At 41.4% G+C, this 26221-nt stretch overlaps 1 protein-coding gene across 1 annotated transcript in view; it reads right to left on the bottom strand.

Moving 5' to 3' along the window:
* Positions 1–10549: 10549 nt before the first annotated feature.
* Positions 10550–26221, bottom strand: part of RAPGEF5 (Rap guanine nucleotide exchange factor 5) — a 225789-nt gene continuing 210117 nt past the window's right edge. The window contains exons 24-26 of the mRNA XM_067562081.1: positions 22309–22373; positions 17139–17193; positions 10550–14211 (exon numbers count right to left, since the gene is read on the bottom strand). Coding sequence (XP_067418182.1) covers positions 14093–14211; positions 17139–17193; positions 22309–22373 — 239 coding nt within the window. The 3' untranslated portion in view covers positions 10550–14092. The remainder of the gene's footprint in view (positions 14212–17138; positions 17194–22308; positions 22374–26221) is intronic.

The raw sequence follows: 26221 nt of genomic DNA, 5'->3' as shown, positions 1-26221 counted from the left end.
CTGGACAGCCGGCACATAGGGTTGTATCCCTCACCATTTTGGCCAATAGCCATTGAAGGACCTGTGCTTCATGAACTTACCTATTTTTTTTTTTAATCCAGTTGTACTTTTGGTCTTTACAACATCCCCAGCAACGAGTTCTGTCTGTTGGCTGTTTGCGTTGTATGAAGATGTATTTCCTTATGTTAGTTTTAATCCAGCTGCTGATTAATTTCATTTGGTGATCCTGGTTCTCGTGTTATGACATGGGGTAAATAATACTTTCCTATTCACTTTCTCCACACTATTTATGATTCTATAGGCTTCTATCATTTCTCCCCTTAGCTGTCTCTTTTCTAAAATGAACAGTCCCAGCCTTTTTAATCTCTTCTCATAAGGAAATTGTTCCATAGCCATAATCATTTTGTTGCCTTGATCTGTACCTTTTCCAATTCTTATGTATCTTTTTTGAGATTGGGCAAGCAGAACTGCATGCAGTATCTAAGGTGTGGGTGTACCATAGATGTATATTGTGGCATTATGATATTTTCTGTTTTACCATCAATCCCTTTCCTACTGGTTCCTAACATTGTTCGCTTTTTTTTTTTTTTTGCCTGCTGCTGCACACTGAACATATGTTCTCAGAGAACTATCTCCAATGACTCCAAGATCTCTTTCTTGAGTGGTAACAGCTTAGTTAGACGCCATCATTTTGTATATATAGTTGGGATTATGTTTTCCATGTATTACTTTGCACTTAGCACTGAATTGCATCTGCCATTTTTTTGCCCAGTCACCCAGTTTTGTGAGATGCTTTTGTAATTCTTCACAGTCAGCACTGGACTTAACTATCTTGAGTAATTTAGTATTGTCTGCAAACTTTGCCACCTGACTGTTTACTGTCTTTTCCAGGTCATTTATGACTATGTTGAACAAGACAAGTTCCAATATATATCCTTGGGGGAACCTGCTATTTGCCTGTTTCCATTGTGAAAACTGACCATTTATTCCTATCCTTTGTTTCCTATCTTTTAACCAGATACTGATCCATGAAAGGACTTTTCCTCTTATCCCATGACTGCTTATGTTATTTAGAAGCCTTTGGTGTGGGATCTTATCAAAGACTTTCTGAAAGTCCAAGTACATTATTTCCACTGGATCAGTCTTGTCCACATGCAGGTTGGCACACTCAGAGAATTCGAATAGATTGGTGAGGGAGGATTTCCCTTTACAAAAGCCGGGTTGACTCTTTCCCAACATATTGTGTTGATTTCTGTTAATTCTGTTCTTCACTATAGTTTCAACCAATTAGCCTAGTACTGAAGTTAGGCTTACTTGCTTGTAATTACCAAGATTGCATCTGGAGCCTTTTTTAAAAATATCAGCATTAACATTAGCTATTGTCCAGTCATTTGCTACAGAGGCTGCTTTTAAGCAACAGGTTACAGGCCACAGTTAGTAGTTCTGCAATTTAAAATTTGAATTCCTTCAGAATGCTTTGGGTGAATACCATCTGATCCTGGTGACCTATTGTTTAAACAATCAATTTGTTCCAAAACCTCCTCTATTGGCACCTCAGTCTGGACCAGTTCTTTAGATACGTCTCCTAAAAAGAATGGTTCAGGTGTGGGGAATCTCCCTCATATCCGCTGCGGCGTAGACCAATGTGAAGAATTCATTTATCTTCTTTTCAACAGGCTTGTCTTCCTTGAGTGCTCCTTTAGCACCTTGATCATCCAGCAGCTCCACTAATTGGTTGGCAGGCTTTCTGCTTCTTATGTACTTAAAAATTTTGCTGTTAGTTTTTGTGTCTTTTGCTAGTTGCTCTTCAAATTCTTTTTTGGCCTGCCTAGTTATATTTTTACACTTGACTTGCCAGAGTTTATGCTCTTTTCTATTTTCCTTAGTGACTTCTTAAAGGATGCTTTTTCACCTCTAACCACCTCTTTTATACTCTTTTATATAGTGGCAATTTTTGATGCTCTCTGTTTTGATTTGGGTCATACATTTAGTTTGAGCCACTATTATGGCATTTTAAAACAGTTTCTATGCAGCTTGCAGGCATTCCACTCTTGCAACTGTTCCTTTTAACTTCTGTTTAACTAACCTCCTCATTTTTCTGTAGTTCCCCCTTTTGAAGTTAAATGCTACTGTAGTAGGTTTCTTTGGTATTTTTAACCCTGCAAGGAAGTTAAATTTAATTACATTAGGGTTGCTATTACTGAGCAGTTCAGCTATATTCAGCTTTTGCACCAGATCCTTTGTTCCACGTAGGACTAAATCAAGAACTGCCTTTCCCCCTGGAGGGGTGCGTTCCAGGACTAGCTGCTCCAAGAAGCAGTAATTAATGGCATCTAGACAGTCTCTCTGCATCCCATTCTGAGGTGACATTTACTCATTTAATATGGGGACAATGGAAATCCCCATTACTGAGCACCTGCAAGTTCCTATTGACTTCAATACTTTTGGGTTCTCAACTCTTGTGAACGAATGCCTTTAGTCCCTTGTACCTCTTGGTTTAGGACTACAAAAACAGAAGTGATCAATTTTGATACAGCTCATTTAAACTCCCTTAATGGTATATAAATATGTCCTTTGCAGTTACTGTCCACTCTTGATACAGAAGAGTTTGTCATACAACAATTCTACTTCCAAGGGCCAAATGAGTGTAGGTGCTCAGCTAAGAGACATCCATATGGCAACAAGGATCACACATCTACTGCAATGCTCTTCTGAGCAAGTCCATTCCCACTGCACACAAGATTGTTACTTTGAGTAAACAATGTCAGTTCAGCATCATGTCACTAACTCAGCAGTCAAGGGATTTTGTTTCTTTGGTCCAACTCGCCCAGACAACTCTGCCGTATGATTGAAGGAGCTGTCCTAGAACAAATGAGCATATTGTAGCAAAACTTAGCTGAGATGCTGACATCATATAGAGAATAATATATCAGAATGCAAATGCAATGGTCTGTGCCTGTTAGCTTCTATCATAAGTGAACATGCACTTTCCATCATAAAAACTGAAAACTAAATCCACTGGGAAACGTTTACAAAAAGGCTGAAAAAGTCTGAATAGATATTCCCGTCACTCTATTTACATGAGACTCTGAGACAAGTCCAAGTCACTGGGCCACAAAATAGCCTCTTACTATGACATTTTTTCCCCTTCAATCCCGTAACATCATGCAGATACAGTCTTAGGTTTAATAAAATAACAAATGATAAATGTAGTTCAACCACTAGATGTCACTGATGTCTGAATTTTAATAGCCACAAGGGAAGGCATATTAGTAGGAAAGAACTATTTGCAGTGGTTCTCAAACTTTTTGTATTGACGACCCCTTTCACACAGCAACCCTCTGAGTGTGATCCCCGGCCCTCATGCACCCCCCATTGCCACAGCCCCCAGGGGCACCTCCCCCCTTCACACCTAGCCCTCATGGACTCCCCACTCCCCCTTCGCACCTGGCCCTCGTGGGCTCCCCACTTCCCTTTCGCCCCTAACCTCCTCTACCCCCCCACACCCACCTGGGGAAACTGACCTGCATGCAGGGAGCAGCTGGTATTGCTGCTTGTTCCCGCCTAGATCGCTGCTCCTCCCTGCACCCCTAGGGGTTGGGGGGGGGGGAGCGAGGAGCAATATTAGGGCTCCTTGCATCCAGGTCACTTTCCCCACTTCGGCTGCATAAGGGGAGGAGCAGAGAGCAGCAGCTCCTGATGCTTGCTGCACAGCACAGGTGGGGAAAGTGACCTGGATGCAGGGAGACTTGGTGTTGCTCCTTGCTCCCCTGCCTCACAGCCCCCTAGGGAGGCACAGAGGAACATTGGGGGAGGAGGGTGAGCAGTATGTGTGTGTCACTGCTCGCCTCCTCCCCCCATGTTCTTTCACCGGAGGAAGCTGGGAGGCTCACAGCCCTGCGGCTAGCTGGGATTGGGGCTCACGGCTCACGACCCCCACATAAGCATGTCACGACCCCCGGTTTAAGAACCAATGGATTAAAGACAAGGTTGGTGAGGTAATCTCTCTTATTGGAGCAACTTCTGTTTAGCTGGTGGAGGGGACAAGTTTTCGAACTTCACAGTGACAGAGAAGAAGAGCTCTGTGAAGCTCAAAAACTGTCCTCTCCTTCAACTAATAGAAGTGGCTCCAGTACAAGAGACTACCTCACCCACCTTGTGCCTCTCAAATCCTGGAACCAAGATGGCTACTACACTGCAGCCAAGTTAGTTACTGGAAGAGCTGTTCTAGCTAGCAGCTCCACTTCCATGTAACCAAATGTTCTCTCCCCCATCACGGGTTCCATGCTGGCCTCCTACAAACAGGGGAGACAGAGAGGGAAAGCAAACAGGCTGCCTAAAGGCAGGTACCAGGGGAAGAACTACATTCATTGCCTACAGCCTTAGTGGTGTTCAAGGATCCAGCTAGGTTGGCAGGACTCTTGAAAGGACTGCCCTATGTACAAATGTCACAGGATGTGCAACAGTCGGCAGCCCTGCCTGCTTCCATTCTTGCACCCCATCATGAAGAGCTACTATCCTCTACCTAGGGGATAGTGCACACAGACTATTCCCAAGGCCCTGCTATATGAATTCTGAATGTCACCTGGCAGCACCTTTTGACTCAGACCCTTCTCTCATTTCGATGTTGGCTTTTTGTATGCAGTCAAGTGTGCAGGTCGGCTGTGGTACAAAGAGATGGCACATTCTATTATCTTTGGGGTTACAGATAAGACCTACAGACAGAAACCCACTCTCCTGATAGACACCAAGGAAGACCACATTCTGAAAGTAGCCACAGTCTGGCCAATAAGCATTGTCTGCACAATGAAACTTCGCTATTGCTGACAGCTGGTGTCAGTAATAGGTAAAGCTGGTATTGCTGAACACAATTCAGCTGCAAATGTTGACACAGGCAAGCCAGGTTGAGCAATCATGTTCCGTTTTGTATTGTAGACAGGGCCTACTTTTGAATGAAATCATTTGCACGTAGAGGTTTTGCCTCAGTACCCAACATACATTCATCTACTTGATTTGGGCATGCAAAGGATCACTGACTTTTTCTCTTGAAGGACCAGATTAATTGAAGCTGGCACAGATGTACATTACATCTTTCAGCACAAGTAAGTCTCCTGACATGCTAGGAAAGAGAGACCTTTGGGGAGGGCAGGTGGCTTCACTTTCATCAAAGTTTTCCAACTAGAGGAGATAACTAGTGCACCAATTATATTAGCAAGAATTCTCTGGACTGCTGAAAATCAACTGAAATGTCAAATTATATTTCTGACAGAATTGCACTGTGGTTTCACTGCTCTGGTTGTTAAGGAGATGTTTTACCTCTGCAGAAATATGTTCCAATCCTTAAATTACATGTGAAAGTGTTTGGGGATTTCAGTTTACTGCAATCCCCAATGAAAGTTGGCCCATAACTTAGTTTAATCTCTAACCAATTGACCCTCTTTGTTGGAGACAAGTCAGCACTAAGATCTGTTTCAATTCAATAGCACTTCATTGGCATACCAAGCAAACACAAGTGTTGTCAAAGTGTAAAAAGGGACACAGATCTATCAGGCATCTGTCAGAGGTAAATATAATTCACCCACAGCAGGGCTTCAGAGTGTGCTTGGGGTTTGATTCCCTGTGTCCATTTCTGAATCAGAAACAAATTAAAGGTTAAAAAAAAAATAAAAAAACCCTATTACTTTTCCCACTAAGTTTGCTTCCAGTGCAGCCTGTTTCCATACATTGCATTTTCTAGTAATTTGTCCCAGCTGGTGATAACTGTCTCAAGAGATATTTCACCACTCAGTTTAAATGGTTGAATTCCTTCAGCATCAGATTTTTTGTCCTAACTAATGCTCTTCCCTACCACATTTCCCTCAGGAGACAATCCCCACTCCAATAGAGTTCAGGTCTGAAAGTTTTCCTTAGTCTATATTTGCATGCTCTTAATTTCATCTCATTACGCCTAATTACTATTTAGAGAGGTGGTGTCTACACTACGCTTTTTCTCAACGTCTTAAATACCATGAGCACAATGGATCTGTAATGGCAATAATACAATGAATGGTGAAATTTTAAGAGAAAGCTGAGTGTAGACAAAGCATATATAATTATAAACATAATTTACCCCATGTTAAATGTTCTCTCTCCCTCTTTACTTGTTACAACCTATATATTTGTGGACAATCATTTACTACAGTGCCCTTCGTTATAATTTAGCAATATTAAACTCTGCTAATCTCACATCATAAATCGAGCTCTACAGTCCTTCTCATTTTGGGGGTGTGTACCTTTCTGCAATCCCACCAGTCACTCTTCCTCTTCATAGAAGAAGTACAAAATTTCAAATAGGATCTTAACAAAGCCATGTAGGACTTTGCATTGGATTTTTTCCCCTGCCATAGTCACATTGTAAGCTTGGATTGGATTTACCATCCACTCTCATCCTAAAGCCTCTTTTTTCTTTCCTGCATCCAGAACTTTTTACAGACTAGATATCAATGGGCTCACTCAACCTTTTGACACAGCTCCCCATTGTAGGGGAGCTAGGATAGGGTGACCAGATGTCCCGATTTTATAGGGACAGTCCGAATATTCAGGGCTTTGTCTTACATAGGCGCTTATTACTCCTCACCCCTCTTCCCAATTTTTCACACTTGCTATCGGGTCACCCAAAACTAGGGAGAGAGGGAGCATTCCAGCTCTTCAGTCCCTTTTTTGAGAAAGAGGCCTAGTTGGTTATTTTCAAACCAGCACAACAAAGTCTCTTCAGAAAGGCTATTACACAGGCTACTTCTTCAGACAAGGCTTACAGACACAAAATGAATAAATAAAGATACATACATTTGTCTGAGTCCTATAGAGAACACACAGGAATTTTCCTGTAGTAGTAGCTTTCCTAAGAGCCTGACCTCTTTATATGAGCTTCTGAAAATTAGAAGCAGCTGTCCTGCCTCCTGCCCTTGAACTCCTAAGGAAACTAGGTCCTAACATCCGACTCTGTACACAGATGTTGCTTCTTTTCATTAGAGAAGCTGGGACATGGGGCTTCATGACCACAGGGCTCTCTTTCAGGTTCCAAAGCATCACACATCAAAATGAAGAAATCTCTGTAAGTTTATCAGGAAGATTACTCCCCTATCGCTCCACCAGAAATGGGTTTTTTTGTCCTTCTCTGACCATGGGGCTAGACCCCAGAGATCACCCAAGATCAGCATTGAGCTTAAGCAATCATCTGTGCACTCTCTATGCTTCTGCAACAGCTCTGATCCTTTTCCTTGGCAGCATGGCTCTAACGCCAGACTCCCAGCTGCAACTGCTTGCAGAACGACCTTAAAGGTGGAGCAACTCTGTGGAATGGTGCTGTGAAAAGTAACACCGGCCTAGGCTATATTACCCTTATACCCTGATCTCTGCAAAGCTGTAGTGACAACAGTGCACATCCTCTCATTTCTCTCCAGTCCCCACTACTTTTGCATAGACTCCTGGACCAGGAAGCACCTTCTTTGTGGGGTCTGGTGGAAATGGGGGAAGGAGGCATTGCTCAGTAATCCACTGAGCTCCCTTCTGCTCAGGAGGTCATGATCTGTGTATGGAAGGAAACACTTCTTTTCTTCCTTGAAGACTGGTATCTACCATATTTGCTTTTGTCCAGTCTCCAAGTACCTCCTCAATTCCCCATGATTTCCAGTATGTGCATTCCATATCATTAATCCTTTGGAATCTACTATTATTGCATGTGTTTCTATGGTGCTCATCACAATCATATCTGGGCTCCCACAGTACTGTAGCTATTAGGGTGGGTGTCATATGGGAACTGGCTAATTTCCAGTTCTAAGCAGTGGTTGCTGGAAGAAGCATGCTGTTCTGGGGAGGCAAGAGGGTCTATAGCTGGTGGGAAGCAGGGTCAAGTCTGGATTCTTCAGAGGAGTGGTTCTGAACCTGCTCTGTAAGGAATCTCCCTCCTCCTCTAGCCTGTGCAGTTTACATGACTACACTGCCCTTGCAGCTGTTTTCCAAACATTCCTTCAGGCCAGAAAAGAGCAAGGAAAGACATGTTGTCAGGGTGAGGTGTGGTTGAAAATCAGGATCGCTGGAGGGAGTTTGCTAAATCTGGGAAGTGGGCCTGGTGGCTGTTCAAGAGCAAATAAAAACTAGTGAGAAAATCATTATTGTTTGAGCATTAAGCTACTGTATACCGAGCTGGGAAGTGCTTTATGATCTCTAATATTGGGAGAAGGTATAGCAAATGATGCCCCTTTATAGCAAGCTGTAGGGTCCGAAATACCAACTGGGTCAAGCTTTCTTTTAATGCTTTTCCCCCTTCTGGTACTTTTTTCCATTAGGTGATTGCAAGCCCCTAATCTTAGCATGGTAATCAGTTCTGAAAAGAGTACATAAACCCTAGGGCTACCTTTAATGAAACACGTGGCTGAATGGCTTGATTAGAGTACCAAGATGGGCTCTAGCCTCTGCCCAGGATTAACTTTGGACAAGTCACAACTCTGGACAAGGCATCTTTGGGTATGCCTAGATGTACAGTGCTGCAATGGCACAGCTGTACCAATACAGCTGCGCTGCTGCAGCGCGTCTGGAGAAGACGCTCTATGCCAAAGCTCTCATGTTGGCATAAAAAAAAACCACTTCTGCGAATGGCAGAAGCTATGTCAATGAGAGAAGCTCTCCAGCTGACAGCACTGTCCACGCAAATGCTTATGTCGGTGTAATTTACATCACTCGGGGGGTGGAATAGTCACACATACATTTTGCCAACATAGGCAGTAGAGTAGACATAGCCTTCGTCTTGTTTTTCCCTATTGTAAAGCGGGGAAAATACTTGGACTAAGGATTTGTCTACACACAAAGATATACTAGTTTAGTCTGAGGTGTGATTTTAAACCAATTTTGTTAAACTAGTGCAAGTGATTGTGTGAACATTCTGAGTTTAAACCAAGGCTTATTTTGGTTCATTTTAAATCTATCAGGAAGAGGTTTAAACTCAACTAAAATAATCCATTCAAACTGAAATAAGAGTGTCCACACAATGGGTTGCCCTGTTTTAACTAAGGTCTTGTCTGCTTGCCCTTTTTGTATTGCTTTAAGTATATTGGTTTGAACCTGATATAGGTAAGCCATATAACCTCTAGTGTGGTGTAGTTATACTGGTATAAAGGTGCTTTTACAGTTATAGCTTATTCCTGAAAATTTAAGGGAATAAGCTATACTGGTCTAAGACACCTTTATACCAGTATAACTGTGTCCACAACAGAAGCTGTACCGAAATAGTTAAATGGGTACAAAAACGGTGTTTAGACCAGGCCTAAAACCACCACAAATCTGTGCATAGACAAGGCCTTACCTATCTTAGGCCTTATCTACACTAAAAATGTGCTGCTGGCAGGGTTATACTGGTAAACCCTCCTAGTGTAAATGCAATTATTCTGGCATAAAAAGCATGTCTGCTGGCATAGCTCACACCATTTCCCTGAAAAACAAATTATACCAGCAAAAAGCACTTCTTTGCCAGTATAAGTACATCTATGCTGGGGCTTTTATCACGATCAGTGGAACTGGAGTCAGAGCACCCATATTCCCTGGAGGGAATTGAATAGGCACCAGGAAAACAGGGAGTTAGGCTGGAAGCAGTGCAGCCCCATGGACAGAGTATTGCAGAGGGTTTTAATAAAATTCACTTGCTCAACTTAACTTGCCTTCTGCTTCACTCTTTGCAGATGAAACAGAGCTTACACCAGCATCGCTCTGGTGGTAGAAAATTCACCCATTACCAACACAGTTACACTGTTAAAAGTTTTAAGGGTAGCCCAGGCCATAGAGAGGCATTGTGCGGATTAATTACTTCTTGTTTGTAAAGCACTTTGTACTCATAAAATGCCACATAAATGCTGAAGTATTTATTATTTTTGTTAGCAGCCAGTTTATAACCGGCTGCTCCAAGGGTGTGTAAGGGCAGAGGGTGGGAGGACACAATGCCCCTTAATGCCTAGTGCAGGAGCTGTGTCCCAATCACATTACCCAGACCATTACAGGGACTGCTCCTTTCATGTGCTCTATGAAGTACAACACTCACCAAAGGGAGCTAGGAACAATGATCTGGGCCTGTATTGCTGACCAGACATAATGGGAGGGAGTTTGGTATACCCCACAAAGCAAGGCATCAGCAGGCAAGCTCTTCCAGTGCACCAGGAGCTCTTCTGAGGTAGAATTTCTCCAACAGCTCCCACCATGGATCCAGACCACTCCTCAGGTTGGGCTGTGGTGACAAGGCACAACCGAGACCTATGTTATCATTATTTCTGCTTCCGAGACTCTTTGGAATACATGTTGGTACCTCATGAACTAGCAAGTCCTGCTGATCAGATAAGAGTAAATGGATTTGAATGAAAAGAGGTTTCTGAGGCTCAGATCAGGCTCTCACTAGAGTGCAGTTCATCTCAAACACAGTATGGGTTCAGAGCAATTTAATGACTGGAAGTATGATCATAAAATGCTCTATTTGGGAACAATACCCCCATGTGGTAGGCATGAAGGCACAGAGCCCAGATTTCATTAATGTCATTTTATATTTTGAAAAGCAATATTAAAAAAACACTTGAAAATGCAGGATAAATGCAACAGTTACTTTTACAAGTTTTAACCTTGTATTGCTTGGCCATTTTGACATATAAATTATTGCTTACTAGCTCTCATAAATACACAACACAATAACATGTACAGAGGCAGACAAGCATGAAATAGGAAAAAGAAAATATTGGCAACAGTGATTTTGGTAAATCAGACTATTTCATACATACCAGTTCTCGTAATGGTGGATAACTATTAGCTGTTGTCCCTGAGAAGTTAGGTAAATACCTTGATTTGGGGTTTTTCTATTGTTTTACTGTTAATGTAGGATGACAGTATTATGGCACTCCAGTTACAGAGAATATAACAGGCAAGTGTTCTTACCTCAGTTCACTGACTTCATCCCAGTATTTCTTAATAGTGTAATAAGAATACAATAAATAGACTATGCAAATAAATATTATTACTCTGCTAAAAAGTTTAGTATTTACAGTTTTCTTTGTTTCTTTTTTTTTTGTTTTTGTTTTTTTTTACAGCAGAACTGTTTTAATCTGGTTTTGTCAACGTGTAATTCTTATTTGCCCCTGGCATCCAAGCACAACTTGTTAACTATCTGGAATTGGGTTGAAATCCTAAGCACACATCACAGAAGTATCTAAACTTGACGTGCCAAAAATCCATAATCAAAAATCTGTAGAGTGATCCTGCTCTTCCCTTGTTTTATCTAATAACTCTTCTGAGCTACTAACAAACACACACCACAGATACTTAATCTGGTGTGTGACTGTGATAGACTGAGGTTTAAGATTTTCAGTATGTATTCTAAAATGACAAAACAGTGCTACCTTTTTGGGGGACAGGGTGGATGGATTCTATACCCAGTCTCATCCCTTTCACAGTGCTCCTTTTTACCATCTTATAACCACCTTTCCCTCAGAAGCTTGCCAGTTTCAAGGCAGGCTCCACTACAAAATGGGAACCTTGCAGACCATTTGCTGAACACTTTTGCTGCAGGTTCAGGGCTGTTGCCTTCCTAATAATACTGTGGGTACACAGTTAATATTCTCTGCATGGAGTGGATACCACCAAACACTCTTTGCCATTCAAAACCAAAAGTGTATCTGGATAATAAAGACCACTATGCAAACTGCTGCAATCTGCAGCACTTCATACAAAATTACATAGCAAGGCAATGTTTGGAATTTGGCATTTCGATGACACAATTTTTAGTTTGACTGCAAACCTGAGTGTGGAGAGCAAGAGAATTCCCCGCCCACACACACACATACTGCTGTTTCTTCACCGGCAGAGAGGTGTAAACTACTACCAAGGCTATTGTAGGGTAAAAGTTGCAGTGAATTGAGAGACAGGTGCATTTCTAATACACTTACTCATACTGAGTAGTACTTTACTATGCATCTTGTCCTGCTGATTTCAATAGAACTACTCACAGAGCACAGCACTACTCAATGTGAACTAGGGTACTGAATCAGGTCTACCATGAGATTCATTACAGTTGTGCCACAGTGAAACAATCTCAACACAGGGGAGCTCAAGAATCAGTGGATGTCTTAGTTAATGAACCCAGGGAGGGGATTCAATGAAAATTTTACAGAGAGGAAGAATTGCAACAAAACAAAAAACAAGCATCATTTTTTTATGATTCATGTTTTTACACTGCAAAAATGAGTCCACTAAGCTAGTGTCCTGACTTGAACAGGTTTGGTCTGTTTGCACAAGGGTTATTTACAATATGTGCAAGCCAATTTACAGAAGAACATAGGAAATTTTTACTCCATGGCCAGCAAGAGTTTTTTTTTCTTTTTACTGGGTAAAAAGATTTCTTTAAAAAAAAGAAAAATCATATAGTATTTGATAATACCGAAGTACAAGCAAATACATTTCTGAAACATCTGTTTCCTTTACATTATAACTGTATAATATTTCACAGGTGGGGAACCCTGAATGCATCAGACAGAATTCCCCCCTCCCCAAAACTACTTCTTAACGCTGCTTTTCTGTCCCTTTAAACCACAGATCACAATATGATGAAGAGTTTGCTACTTCCACTCTCAAATGTCAATAAACGAGCATTTCCTTGGAAGCCTTTCTTGTGTGATAAACACACAATATAAACAGGCAGGGAGACAGTACACCTTCACTGCCACTGCAAAGGGGCGTTTGTGATAAGGCCCTCTACAACAGATTTGATTTACTGTGTAGCACATTACATCATCTATAACATATACCTATTTCAGGACCACTCCTTAGCCCTGGGAAACAACATTATGATGAGGGGGTGCCTCAGAAACGAATATGTTGTAAATATGACTTTAGAACCTACTCAGTAATGCCAATGAATATTACCTTGATTTATCTAAATGAAAATTGAGGCGGAGGGAGAGAAGTGTTAGAAGGAAATAATGTTGAAAGCCTATTCGTGTTTCATACATATGGAGAATGAGAACCTGTAATACATGAATTATGCTCTTTTGTTCTTGCGAAACTAAAAGCATATGCTCAGCAGGCTAGATTTTACCCTCTGTAACAAGGTATTTCCTGGTTTTTTTTGTTTTTTTTTAAAGTAGCAGGATGGCTTTCCCATAGGTGTGGAGGAGACTATAGTCCAAGCAGTTAAGCACTGAACTCTCTTTTTAATAACCAATAGCACACTAACTGTAGAAGTTAGCGACAAAGCTTAGGATAACTGGAAGGGGAGCAAGTAATAGAGGTTTTTTAACCTATACATTTTAAATAGAGAAACATTGCTCAAATTGTGTTGCAGGTTGGCCCTATTGATCTTTCAAAAGGGGGAAATGCAGTGTTTGTGTCCATAAGCTGTGTCAAGATTAGAGTTATCTTTTTACTGTTTCTATGAAGCAAATTCTTAAGAGGCAGTGAAATTAAGATCGTTTCAGATATCAGTTGCTCTTGGCTTATGACTGCCAATCACAACGGTGTTAATATGCATCACTGTTTTATACAAGTTATTTTTTATATTCCCATTCTGAGGCGTCCACTGTTCTCTTGAATAAGACACTCCCCTGGAATCAGGGAAGCAACGTGGATTGCGCAGTATTTTTTTTTTGGGGCAACTAGAAATACTTTGGCAGCCTCAGATAGTGAGGTACATACTGTAAGGTGACCAGTGAACCCCTCACATCACATAGTGTTGCTTGTCAGGATGTTTTGTTGTGATGACATGATGCTTCCTTCCCCTCTAATACTGGCAGAATCTGGATTGAAAGCTACACTGGACCACCAATGTTTTCACAGAAACCACACTTCTTAGCTTAAAGATTGCTGCTCCTCTCCTTCCTTTTCTGATGATAAATGGAATCAGCACTATCCTTGCTCCGGAACGCTGTGAACAGCTCCTTTTCTTGCTTTGCTTGATTTTCCTTGTGTGTCATGTGACTACTGATAAAACTCAGTAAACAGTTCTCATTTAGGGAAGCAACATGCTTGGCATAAACATTCACTTAATTAAAAGTGCTGCAGTTACAAGGTTACATGAAGTTGTGGGCGCTCACGCTCGAGGCTCTATCCGGTGAGAAAGCTCAAACAGTGTTTGCTGGTTGTCAATGACGTGCAGGTGATAGACATGTGGCTTCAGCTCTTGATGCTCTTTTGGAGGAACTTCATTGCCTAAAGTTTGAGGGGAGAAAAGGAAATAAAGCCGAGATCAGTTTTCTGACCGATCCAGACTTTTCCCGAATGTGAGTCAAACATGCCATTCAAAATGGCAGGTGAAATGTGAAGACCAAACAGCCGCAGAGGACCAGATGCTCAGCTGGGAAGATCCTTATCCTCAAAGGGGAAAGGAGGGGAAGAGAGTATTAAGCCATGAAGACAACAGGCTCTGAAACTGCCCCTGGCTTTGCCCCCTCATCTGCCTGCTTTCTTGACATGCTTCTGACACCAAAGGAGAAGGAAGTGGGTGGTATAAAGCTAGATTTCCTTATGCTGGGAATATGCTCAGCAGCCCCTCTGAGGCTGATTTAAGGGTATTTACTGCTACTTGGTCAGCATGAACAAACCTTGAGCAGGGGCTGTGGATCTGGTGCTGAGTGTTTAAACAGCTGTAGAACAAATGTACAACAGCAAGTGGACACCTGAACCACTTCCTTTAGATCAGGTGAAATGGGAAAATGCAAAACAGACAGAGGACAACTCCTCAAAGACTTATTTTTTGGTCAGGTCTTCAGTTTTGATCAGCTATGCTTCTGATTTCGATTAAAGTGGTAGAAACAAGGGACATGCTGTTATGTCACAGGAGTTTCCACAGCAGAACGGCTTTAACCATGTGTCAGATGAAAACTGAAGGGTGGATTGAAGAGAAAACGGAGCTTTTATCTGCCACAAACCCTAGTCGATATCCTCAAGGCAATGTTAACACAATTACCATTTCAAAAAATTTCCAACAAAAATCCTGGAACCAACAAGCTTAACATGACTGCTTTCTCACTTGCTTTTGTTTCATCCATCGCCATCTTATTTTCTCCAGTTAGAATGTAAGCTCTTTGGGGCACTAATGTTGTCCTCATATTTGTCTATAAAATGCCTTGCACAAATTCAGCACTATGTAAATAGTAACATGATATTGTGAGTTCAGCCAGTCCTATATGCCACTATTAAAGGCATTGCTGGGCAGCACCTGTCTACACACACTTCACGAGAACCTGGGTGATTTGTGAAATACTGCAGCAGAAATGAACAGGAGATAAATTGATGTAGGATGCTATAGGAGACCTTATAGTTCTTAGGGGATGGATTCCATGTTTTCAGCAATTGGGCTAAACACACTGAAACTTGTTCTGAATTCAGAGTCTCATTAGCACCTGAAATTACAAAGGGCTGAATTACTGCACAAATGTTAAAGCTGCTATGCCAGATTTCTGAAAGACTATTATTTGTTTTCTGGATTTAATGTGGAAAAATATTTTTCCATTAAAATGACATTTCAGTATTAGTTAGCTACATAATCATTTTCTAACCCGTAAAGTTTTTAGTTTGCATGCTTCATTTGTGAGATATGGTTATAAGCAACAACAACATCTTTTGCTTAGTTTTGTTTGAATTCTGTTCTCTGGTAAAATGCCTGCTACGTTTAGTCCAATTCAAGGAGTGAGGCAGGAGAAAGATTCGCATTCCTGAAAGCTAAATAAACCCACTGGAAAAGGAAGCTGTGTCTATAAAGTCTCAATAAATATTCAGTGAATTCATTCCATGCCTAAATTAATTTAACAAAAACTAGTGCCTACAAGAATATCTGCATAAATTGTTTTTTAAATGCCAGTTTCACAATGAGGCCAAGCCTGTGGTAAAAATAAAACAACAACATATTTCAAACCAGCAGATTGTGTAATAAATCTTGGGTATTAAACCTGGATTTATGTCATGACACAAATAACTATCTACAAAAAAACAAAGATGGTTTTAAAAACCCATTAACTTATTTTGCAAGAGATCTGCTTAAAGACAAAAATAAATTAACTATGCTGAATGAGATTTACAGGTAAATATTCTGTCTTAAATCAATACTTCCTTTAGGGTCTGGATTAACAGAGTGAAAACAAGAGGAGATATATTTACCTGCATGCTTTCTTTTCAGTGCATATGGGAGTAACAATAAACATTAAGCAGCCTTTGTATTCTTAAAAGATTACAACTATATTAGGCAACTTTATGGGTCAAATTTTCAGCAAAACTCCATGGCTGTACATGCACTCCTTTCAGACTTATCTATTTGCACACTCCAAATGGATAACTAGGGCTGCAATTACCCTTTTTGTATACCCACATGCAAGTTTTCATATAAGCCACATAGGAAACTGTAAATACTGTGGACATGATTAGGAAGCACTGCAAAAACCCAAACATTTATTCTTCAAACCAAGAAAATTCTAGGTTAAGGCTAAAGCACTGGACTGAAATCCCTCCAGGAAGTGTTTTTGGCCTTAATGTGACATTTATTTTGGTGCGTTTAAATTAGAACCCTAGCACTATAAAAATATTGTGGTGTTTTTCCCCTTCCTTGTATAATTTTAGTGTAAGTTATAAAGGAAATATGAAAAAAGACAGTTTACCGATACGCAATTGGTCTCAATGGAACACTATGAAAACCCACAGTGATACCTTTCATCTGTTGAGATGCCGACACAAAATTGAATCAATTGCTGGAAGAGGGTTCATGTAGGAGACTGGTGAGACTGCACTATAACCCCATTCTAAACACACCACTAGCTATGGGAAGGTACAGGATACCTTAAGCTCGGCAGATAATCAGGTAGACGACTATGCATTTTGGGGATTAGGAGAACACAGCATTTTGTGAAAATCTTGTTTTTTTCTGCAAACAATTTGGAAAGTAGCTGTGATTACATTCTGTTTGCTAAGATGACTTTCACAGCACACTCTCCTTTCTTCTAGATTAAAACCAATGACAAATACGTTTTATTATAGAAGTAAACCTGGGCCATGGGAGAGGAGGCAGAGGGACCTGGAAACAGTTCTTTTGAACTGCATTTTGTATGTATGTAACTAATGAGACAAATAGTAAACTGATTACTCACCACACTGATTATTCCTGCAATGTCTCAGTGATCGGACAGTATCAGCAATCATGTGCTGTGAAATAAAATATACAAAATATCAGTGCAGAAATCAGACGGGGTTCTGTTGCTCGAAAACCCTTCCCTAGCCCCACACTTTACAATGGCAGTTGTAGCAATGGTGAGAAAGGAAGGTGGCAGGAGACCTTTAGTTTAGATGGGAAGAAGATATTCTCTCTCTCTCTCCTTTTTTGTTTTTTGTTTTTGTTGGCTCCATGTTAACATATGAAACAAGGTTAGTTCTTTCAGACTCCTTTCACACATCACACAGATAGCAGGGGACCGCCTAGGACTCCATGAAAATGGACAATGGAAAAGGGTCATTTCTCTATTTTTCCAATGAGATGCTTGAAATCCCCTCCGTTTTTCTCTCACGCTAGTAGAGTAGTGTGCATCAAGGACACTATTGGACAATAGTTTGAAACAATTGTACAGGGAGCAGATTTGTGTTCATGTATGTGAAAAATAAAGTGACTTCTGTTAAAGTAAAAAACCCCAAAAGGGGAAGATATACTTAATTGCATGCTTCCCTTTCAGTGCATGAGGAGAGTAAATGATTCACAAGTCATAAACATCCTTTGTATTGTTATTAGAAGACTACAACTACATTATGGGCTAAGTTTTCAGCAAGTCTTTACTCCCTCATTCAGTTTTTACAAGACATGATATGTCTATGGCATGGTGTACGATGGGGGGGCCGGTCCCTGCCTGTCAGTTTCTGAGGGAGGCCACACCCACTCCCTACTCTGCTCTGGGAGGGGTTAGCCCAGCCCAGGGAAGGGAAACAGTCTCCGGGCTCGGGCCGGGCAGCCCAAAGGTGATAGCCCCAGTCCCAATGGGCAGCAAATAGTCCAGTGTCCCAACGGGCAGCACACAGGCTAGCAACCCAGATGGGGCAGCACACAGTTCAGAGGCCACCAGGGCAGCCAGGGTACCTAGGTACCTCTGGGCCCCAGGCCCTGGTCCGCTTACCCGGGTACCAGGTCCCGGTCTGCTCGCCCGGGTACCAGGCCACAGGCAGCTCTGGAAGGAGGGGAGGGACATCCTTCCCCCCGGGAGTTAGCTGCCGACTGAGCTCCTACGCCTCTCTTTTATACTTCTTGTCCCACCCCCTCGCTTCTGGGCAGGTGGACAGGCAGTCTCTGACTCTGCCCCCACAGGCCCGACCTGTTTCTCCCTATCAGTTTCTGAGGGAGGCCACACCCACTCACTACACTTGATAATGTTTTGATTTGATCAGTTGTTGATTTTAATAAATTTTTACCGTACTGCTTTTTCTTAGGCAAAATAGACTGCAGGTGTTTTTAGAGTCAATTCCTTAGGAGGTATAAATAAATACCTATATCTATATCAAAATTAATAAAGCTACATTGGTTTTCACGAGTGGAGAATATGGCCATAATGCTTTTTATGCATGTTTTCTTTTGATTGCACTTACAATCCCAAGGAAAGAGCATATTGAATTAGGCCAGAAGCCCTTTACTGAATATGGTGACTAATTTAAGCAACCTGTCTGCAATTAACAATAGCAATATGGCAGTTTATGGAAACAGTTCTCGCCCCTCCCTCAAAATCCAGTCAGAAGTGGAAAGGATTAGCTGCCCAAAAGCAGAGTATATTTAGCTTGAAATGAAGTAGCATAACTAATCTCTCCACAACCACAATATGAATTGTTTACGGGGTTCAGAATAGCTTATCTGGGGAACAACTGAATATATGCTTAATGAAGACTTCATGTTCTTTAATACATCAGTGATGCAAAATCATTTTTCCATTTGTGTTTCATTTACTATGAAATCTCTCAGTCTCATATGCTAATATCATTTCTTTGCACTGATTAAAATAAAGTCCTAATGAGAGGTCCTAGGTTTGCATGGTCAATTTCTTAAATCCCACAAGAGCTCTGACATCCCTGTGTTCTGTATCTTCCATGTTATATTTTGAATTTCAGAAGTAAAGGAGAATCTATTGTGTCACTCACAATGTCACACTGTGCTTTGCCCTCCCCCTCTCTCTCACTCCCCCCTCCCCCCTTTGCTGCTCAGTATGGCCTCAATCCAAATTAGTGGTTGATGCCCCAGGGAAGCTCTCTGGACCACTTTACGCTCCAGTCTCATGGAGATTGATTACAATTCTTCCCTCTTTAGTGGCTTCATTAGGCATTTCATATTGTCCCCCCTGACTCTGCCTGACCCAGTTGTAATACAGAATACCTATTAATGTTCATCTGCAAAGGGTCTATTTTCTGATTGTTTTAATAGATGACTGCAAACCAGAATGTGATGAATATGGAGGAAAGCATTCAGCCACTGAGGCCATGTCTACACTACAAAACTAAGTCGAGCTAACTAATGTTAGCATATAGCTGCCGCAGTAATTACATCGCTTGTGCATGTCTACACTTTGCCCCTTGTGTCGGAGATGTGCATCTTTACCAGGAGCGCTTGTATCGATGGTATTGTCAGCATGGGGCACTGTAGGAGGGCTCCTGAAAGTCAGTAATAGTTGATGTATGCAACTCAGTGTCTACTCTGACGCTGCATCAACCTAGCTACATTGATCTTGACTCTACACTCCCTTGGGTAGGCGGAGTTAAGTCAGCATAGTGGGCCAGTTGTGTCAGCAGGAGTGAAATTTAAGCGTAGATGCTTCCATAGTGAGGTCGACATAAGCTGCCTTGAGTCACCTTCTCTTTAATGTAGACCAGACATGAGACTTGACTGGCAATCACTCTTAGTAGATGATTATTAGCAATAATTCCATTGTTTATGGCAGTCTGGCTCATGAGTATGCTCAGAAGTCCCAAAGCTATTTTTGGGCATGATCCTGAAAACCATTCTTTACATTACATGTGTAGTTCTTACTAGTAGTCCCCAAAGGGACTACCTATAAGAATAACAACTACTGATGTGTTAGAATTTACAGGATGGTACCCTTAAAATAGCAGTGATGGCTGAGGTATGTTATTACTATAGGAGATATACAGATGTTGGTTGTGATTGACAGAGGATTAATGTAAGAAGCTATATTTCAGCAAAAGATGGCAGCAAAAGAACATGGAGATACTTATAATCCAATAACAACATTTTAACCTTATTTCCATCCTTTTCTTCCTTCGCATTTGCAATTCCCATTTTAAGGCAAGGAACAATAAATATTTATCTAAAAATTGTAATCTAGGTCTTACAAAATAGAAAGTTAAATAAAAAAGTGCAATCACTCTAGCTTTTGCTAAGTCTGGTCTATCATGCTATACATTCCTGATTGGCTCAACAGCTTGTAGCTTTTCTTCCCTTAGTGAATTTATTTCTTTGCATTTTGAACAAGTTTCTGATTCACTGTGTTCACATCACATTCAATACAGGAAATAAACATTTGAAAATCATGAATCTAATGGAGTTATGAATTCCAAAGCAACAATGCTTTCACATAAGGGAAATTCCTGTACCGTTGTGATGGTAGGTGTTTTGCTTCCCCACAGAAGTTTTTATCTGCAACAGTGAAATCAGTATTTAGGCCTCCTTTCTTTCTCTCTCCCTCTTTTTTTGGGAGGAGGGAGGGAAGGGCAAGAACAATTTCAAGTGCTAATGCCCATTAGCACAATTTTGAACTTAGTTATTTGCAGGCGCAGTTTAGTGGCTTGATTCTGCACCAACTGAAGTCAATGAAAATTTTATTATTATTTATTTGGCAGTAGTGCCCAGAATGTGCTAGGCACAGTGTAAACAGAGAAAGATACCTTCCCTGTGCTGTTGAGCTTACAGTCTACAAGGGCAACGGGCAAGCAAAGTGGGGAAAGGAATACAACACAAAGTGGTTGGTGAGCTGATTGACAAACTTCTTGTTAGTTCCATACTGACAAAACAAATATTTAAACATCCAAATGAATTAGAACGATACTTACATAAGATGGTCTACACTACATGTTTATTTTAAGAGTTCCCACCCTTGCTACCATTGGCTGCAGCATTCATGCACACAGGGCTGCAGGCAGGAGGTTTAACCACCATGTTTGAAATGCTGCTGGCTGTTGATAAAAGCTTTCACTAGGGGCAAAATCCTGTCCCCTACTGAGTTCACTGGCACCAAGCTATCACGCTGGAGCTCCTACTGGTGGAGCCGCAATGGTGATAGCAGTGGTAAGAAAATTTACAAAACAAGTTGACACAGATGACGTACCTAAAAGGTGGTCAAGCCTATTGATATCTTGCTGAAACATGACACTGCAGTATGTAAGCTTTGTATCACACTTAACCATATAATGTAACAAAGGCCTACCTACTCTAGAAAAGATTTACCGGTACTGCCATACTAGTCAACTCTCCTAGAGTTCACACAGCTTATACCTGTAAAAAGTGCTTTTGCTGGTATAACTTATACCAGTTCCTCAAATAAAATAAGCTATACCAGAAAAACACTCCCTCTCCCGCCCACAGTAGAACTGTGTCTATACTAAGGCTTTTGCTGGTATAGAGATGTCGTAAAGAATCACGCCCCCTAACCGACATTACTATACCAGCAAAAGTTTTCAGTATAGATCTGGCCAAAGCTAAAAGCCTAATGCATTACCCTCTACAGAAAGATTAGTTTAGCTGCATTAATATTTAGCTTAAGTTGTTTTATGTGTATTCTTCCTCTATCTCCTACCCAAATCATAAATTTACTTTAATTTAAAATACCTGGAATTAGTGATGACCATTAAATAGATATTCCCTGTTGCTGTTTACCTTGAAAAAAATAGGAAACTGAACTCTGAGAGGAGACTGAGCAGGAAGAAGAGGCAACAACAGTTTGAGAGCTTATACTTGTCTACATGGTGGGGTAATGCACACTACGGGAGTGTGATCTGTAAAGCACACCAATATGTTGTGTGTTAATTGATCCATTTAGACTCTGCTGGTGTGCATTAAAAGTTCCTGAGTGCACTTTACCTCACCACGTGGACAAGCCCTTTGTCAAGGATAAATATGGTTCTGTGAGGGACCTCATGGAGAAAGCTGAACATGTTTGGTTATCACAGTATGATACACTTATACATTTAACACAAGAGGTGGGGAGAAGGGGGGAAAAAGAGAGAAGGAAGGATTTCCCCACAAAAAAGAGGATGCTGAAAAGGACAAAATATACATACCAGCTTTTCAAAATTAACAAGGTTATCCAGAAAAGTTTTATTTCCTTCATGGATGAACGTTACATCTATAAAATTTAAAAAGAAATATTATATTCTTAAATGTCATGGGATTTGTTCAGTTGTTTTAGATACAAAGGAATGGAATAGTGACAAAAGAATAATAAAATAAGGAACAAAACTGTCTCATAAGTATTGATACAATGTCACACATTTGTGTTACTTACAGGGCACAAATGACTATCAGTAGTTCTTCCATAAAAAGCAGAAAATTTACATCTGTATAGCAACATTAAATGTGTAGACCAGTGGTTCCCAACCTTTTTGGCTTGAGGGCCACAGATATCATTTTTACAACCCTGAAGGGCCACCAGTCTCCGCCAGCAGCCCCTCCACTCCACTGCAGCCAGATGGAAGGAGTTCAGCAAGGAGGCTCTCCTGTCCCCCTGGCTGCAGCAGGGAACCACACGTGTCCTGTAGCCCTATGCGCTCCATCCGGGTCTCTAGGCAGTGGCTCCCTTCTGCAGCCAGGGGGATGGAAGATTACTACTCCCCTCCCTCTGGCTCCAGCAGGGACCCCAGCGCCTATGGACCTAGGCAGAGCACTTTGTTGTGCCCCCTGCTACAGCCAGAGGAAACAGAGCACTGATCTCCCATCCCCCTTGGCTGCAGCAAGGAGCCTGCACTGGTCTTATAGCCCCATGGAAACGTGCTCCACCTGGGTCCTTAGGCAATGGCTCCCTTCTGCAGCCAGTGGGAGGGGAGCAGCAGACCACTGTGAAAGATTCTGTGGGCCACTTTTGGCCCACGGGCCACAGGTTGTGAACCACTGGTGTTCACAATCGAGAGAAATTTCAAGTGCAGAATGTGAATTTGTTACTCACTAAACGTAATCTAGGGACTTTTAGATAATTTTTTTTTTTATTAAACAAGACAGATGATACTTTGTATTATCCAGGGCTCAAACCAAATGTACAGTGGATGAGGGTGGGAAGAGGAGCACAGTCACTGTCTGTGCATGGGTTCCACCCTCCCTCTCTGCACACTATGAATCTATCTGTGCCGCTAGTGATTTTAGGGTGGTTGAGGCAGGCCTGTGGTAGATCCATGAACACAGAATTCTGTTGACTGAACTCTCTTCAGGAGGTGGAGGAGACAAAAAAGTTGCAGAGATGACTGTTTTCCTCAAGTAGTTCTGCAGCACGCTCCATCTCCACACACCTGATTACTATGAAAGTTTACTACAGTGATGAGGCCACATAAGTAGACAGACACACATTAAATACATTCCATTGAGCCAAAAAATCACCGTGCAGCAAGTACCAAGTTTTTACTTCCAAAGAGCTACAGAGTTATTTCTGGTTCCACAAAACTGTGCTAGGAAAGTTTTCAATGGAAAAAAAGAAGTCAGAGGGAGATATAGGACTATATTTGGCACCAGTATGCAAATTGCATGCAGTATATAAAAGGAAGAAAAGAGGCAACCCAACTGTTGCTAAGTTAAATTCACATTGAAACCTTAACTTCAAACCATTTACTCCACTTCTTTAAGTAAAAGGGAGACTATAGCAGTTGCAAGACCATATGGTAGAACTGCTGTTTTGATCACGAAGAGAATCTACCTAAGAAACATATATATTTGTGCCTGCAGTGATAAGATGCTTTTGTGGCACCATTATACTAAGACGATGGGATGTCACAAATACACCCTCAAAGTAATGGCCATGTTTTCCAATTGACAAATGGCCCTCAGTAATTGGGCTGTATGTATCTTTCAATGGACTGCTGTGTGATCTCATGCAAAAGGACAACAAACCAATTTGGCTGCCATTATGCACCATGACCCTTATACCGTGTTCATCATTGTGATACTGAACAACCCATCCCTCTTCTGTCCCATTTGGTCCCCTCTGCCAGTATAGGTGAAAGAGAACCTCAATTCCAATGCAATTAGATTATAGGATTGCAAATCTGCAGCTCAAACAATGAACATCTTTCTTTTCAACAATCCCAGAATATAAAAACAGTCAAACTGATTTACTTTCTTTTTGTTTAAAAAATTCACTGTGTGTCAGGTCTCAGCCTGAAGGGGATTTTGTAATTACTTGTAATGGAAATGCTAACTGCTTTATATGCTGGTGGAAACGCTGAGCTACAGTTTATTAGGCACAGCACCCTGTGTTAGGGGAGATGTAGAGCTGCCAACCCCAAAGGAAGCACTAGGATGATTTCTGCCTCAGGGAGGCAGGATGCCTGTCTGAATTTCCTAGTGAACAGGACAAGCACACCTGCTACTACGCTCATTCATGGGGTGCAGGCTGCTCTTCTCTGCATGCTGTTCTCACTCAATGGGCCTGTGAGAAGGAGGTTAGTGGGACATGGCCCTCACCAACTCGTGTGCTCTGGGGTACTCTGCACTCCCAACGAAGTAAAGAGGGGGCAGTTCCTGTGTGCAGGGCCTGCAATTCTGACTGGCTCTCACATGCAGGAGAGAGAAAGCTCCAAAGACACCTTTTACCCTCCCCTTGTACTTCCACCCACTGCACACCTGCATGAGGACTGAGCACGATCTGTCCCTAAATGGCCAGGTATATTTATGATCACAGAAAGAAAAATAAACTGTTACATTATGTTTCTGTTAGCGCTAACGAAGAAAGGCTTTGTACTGAAAACAGAAAATCCAGGACAGTTCAATTCTGCGCTTGCTCTATGAAGACTGCAAAGCTTTGCTGCCAACAGCTAAGAGCCTGCATAAATTCAGTGGAGCAGAAAATTGCATCCGAGCCACGTTGTAAGGGTGACACACTGTATTTTATTAAATATTTGAAAAATCAGCCTGATTTTCAAAAGCTGTGCCTGTGCAGTAACAAGGCTCTGTGTTTAAATTTAATTAACTTAAAAGGGATGCTGTCAAGGTATTTTTCATAATTAGAATGAGAAAACATTCTTATTGCTTTTCTTACCTATTCTGACTTAAATCTGTTTCCTCTCCATATTGTTTTTGCTCCTCTTAATCTGAGTACATTAGTTTGCTATTCATAGAATCATAGAAATGAAGGGCTGAAAGGGACCTTGGGAGGTCACATCGAGGCCAGCCCCCTGTGCTGAGACAGGAACAAATATACCTAGATCATCCCTGAGAAATGTTTGTCTAACTTGTCTTAAAAACCTACATTGTCAAGGATTCCACAAGCTCTCTTGGAAGCCTATTTCAGTACTTAAATATCATTATAGTCAGAATGTTTTTCCTAATATCTGACCCAACTCTCCCTTGCTGCAGATTAAACCCATTACTTCTTGTCCTACCTTCAGCGGATTTGGAGAACAATTGATCAAAGTCCTCTTAACATTCTTGAAGACTGTGATCAGGTCCTCCCTCAAGACTTCTTTTCTCAACACTAAACATGCTCAGTTTTTTTTTAACCTTTCCTCATCAGTCAGGTCTGCTAAACCTTTTATCATTTTTATTGCTTTCCTCTGGACTCTCTCCACTTTATCCACATCTTTCTTAAAGTGTGGTGCCCAGAACTGGACATTGTACTCCATTCTGAGGCCTCACCAGTGCTGAGTAGAGTGGGACACTTACCTCCCATGTCTTTTCTCCAAAGTGCTAGCAACCCCTCCTGGCTTGGTGTTATCTGCAGATTTTAGAAGCCTACTTTCCACTCCATTATCCAAGTCATTAATGAAAATATTGAATAATACTAATTGAGGCCAAACCCCTCCAGGACCTCATTAGATATGCTCTTTCAGTTTGACAGCAAACCATTGATAACTATTCTTTGAGTACGGTCTTTCAAACAATTGTGCACTCACCTTACAGTAATGGTAAGGTGACAAATGCTTGACAAATGACAAAATGCTTTTGTCTTGCATTTTAATCCATCTAGTTTCCCTAGTTTATTTATGAGACTGT

The sequence above is a fragment of the Emydura macquarii genome, unplaced genomic scaffold (genome assembly GCF_026122565.2).
Source record: "Emydura macquarii macquarii isolate MOO-44397 ecotype Brisbane River unplaced genomic scaffold, CSIRO-AGI_Emac_v2 contig_2422, whole genome shotgun sequence".
Classification (NCBI taxonomy): Eukaryota; Metazoa; Chordata; order Testudines; family Chelidae; genus Emydura; species Emydura macquarii.
The sequence above is the reverse complement of the archived record's forward strand: the minus strand, read 5'-3'. Positions and strand labels throughout refer to the sequence as shown.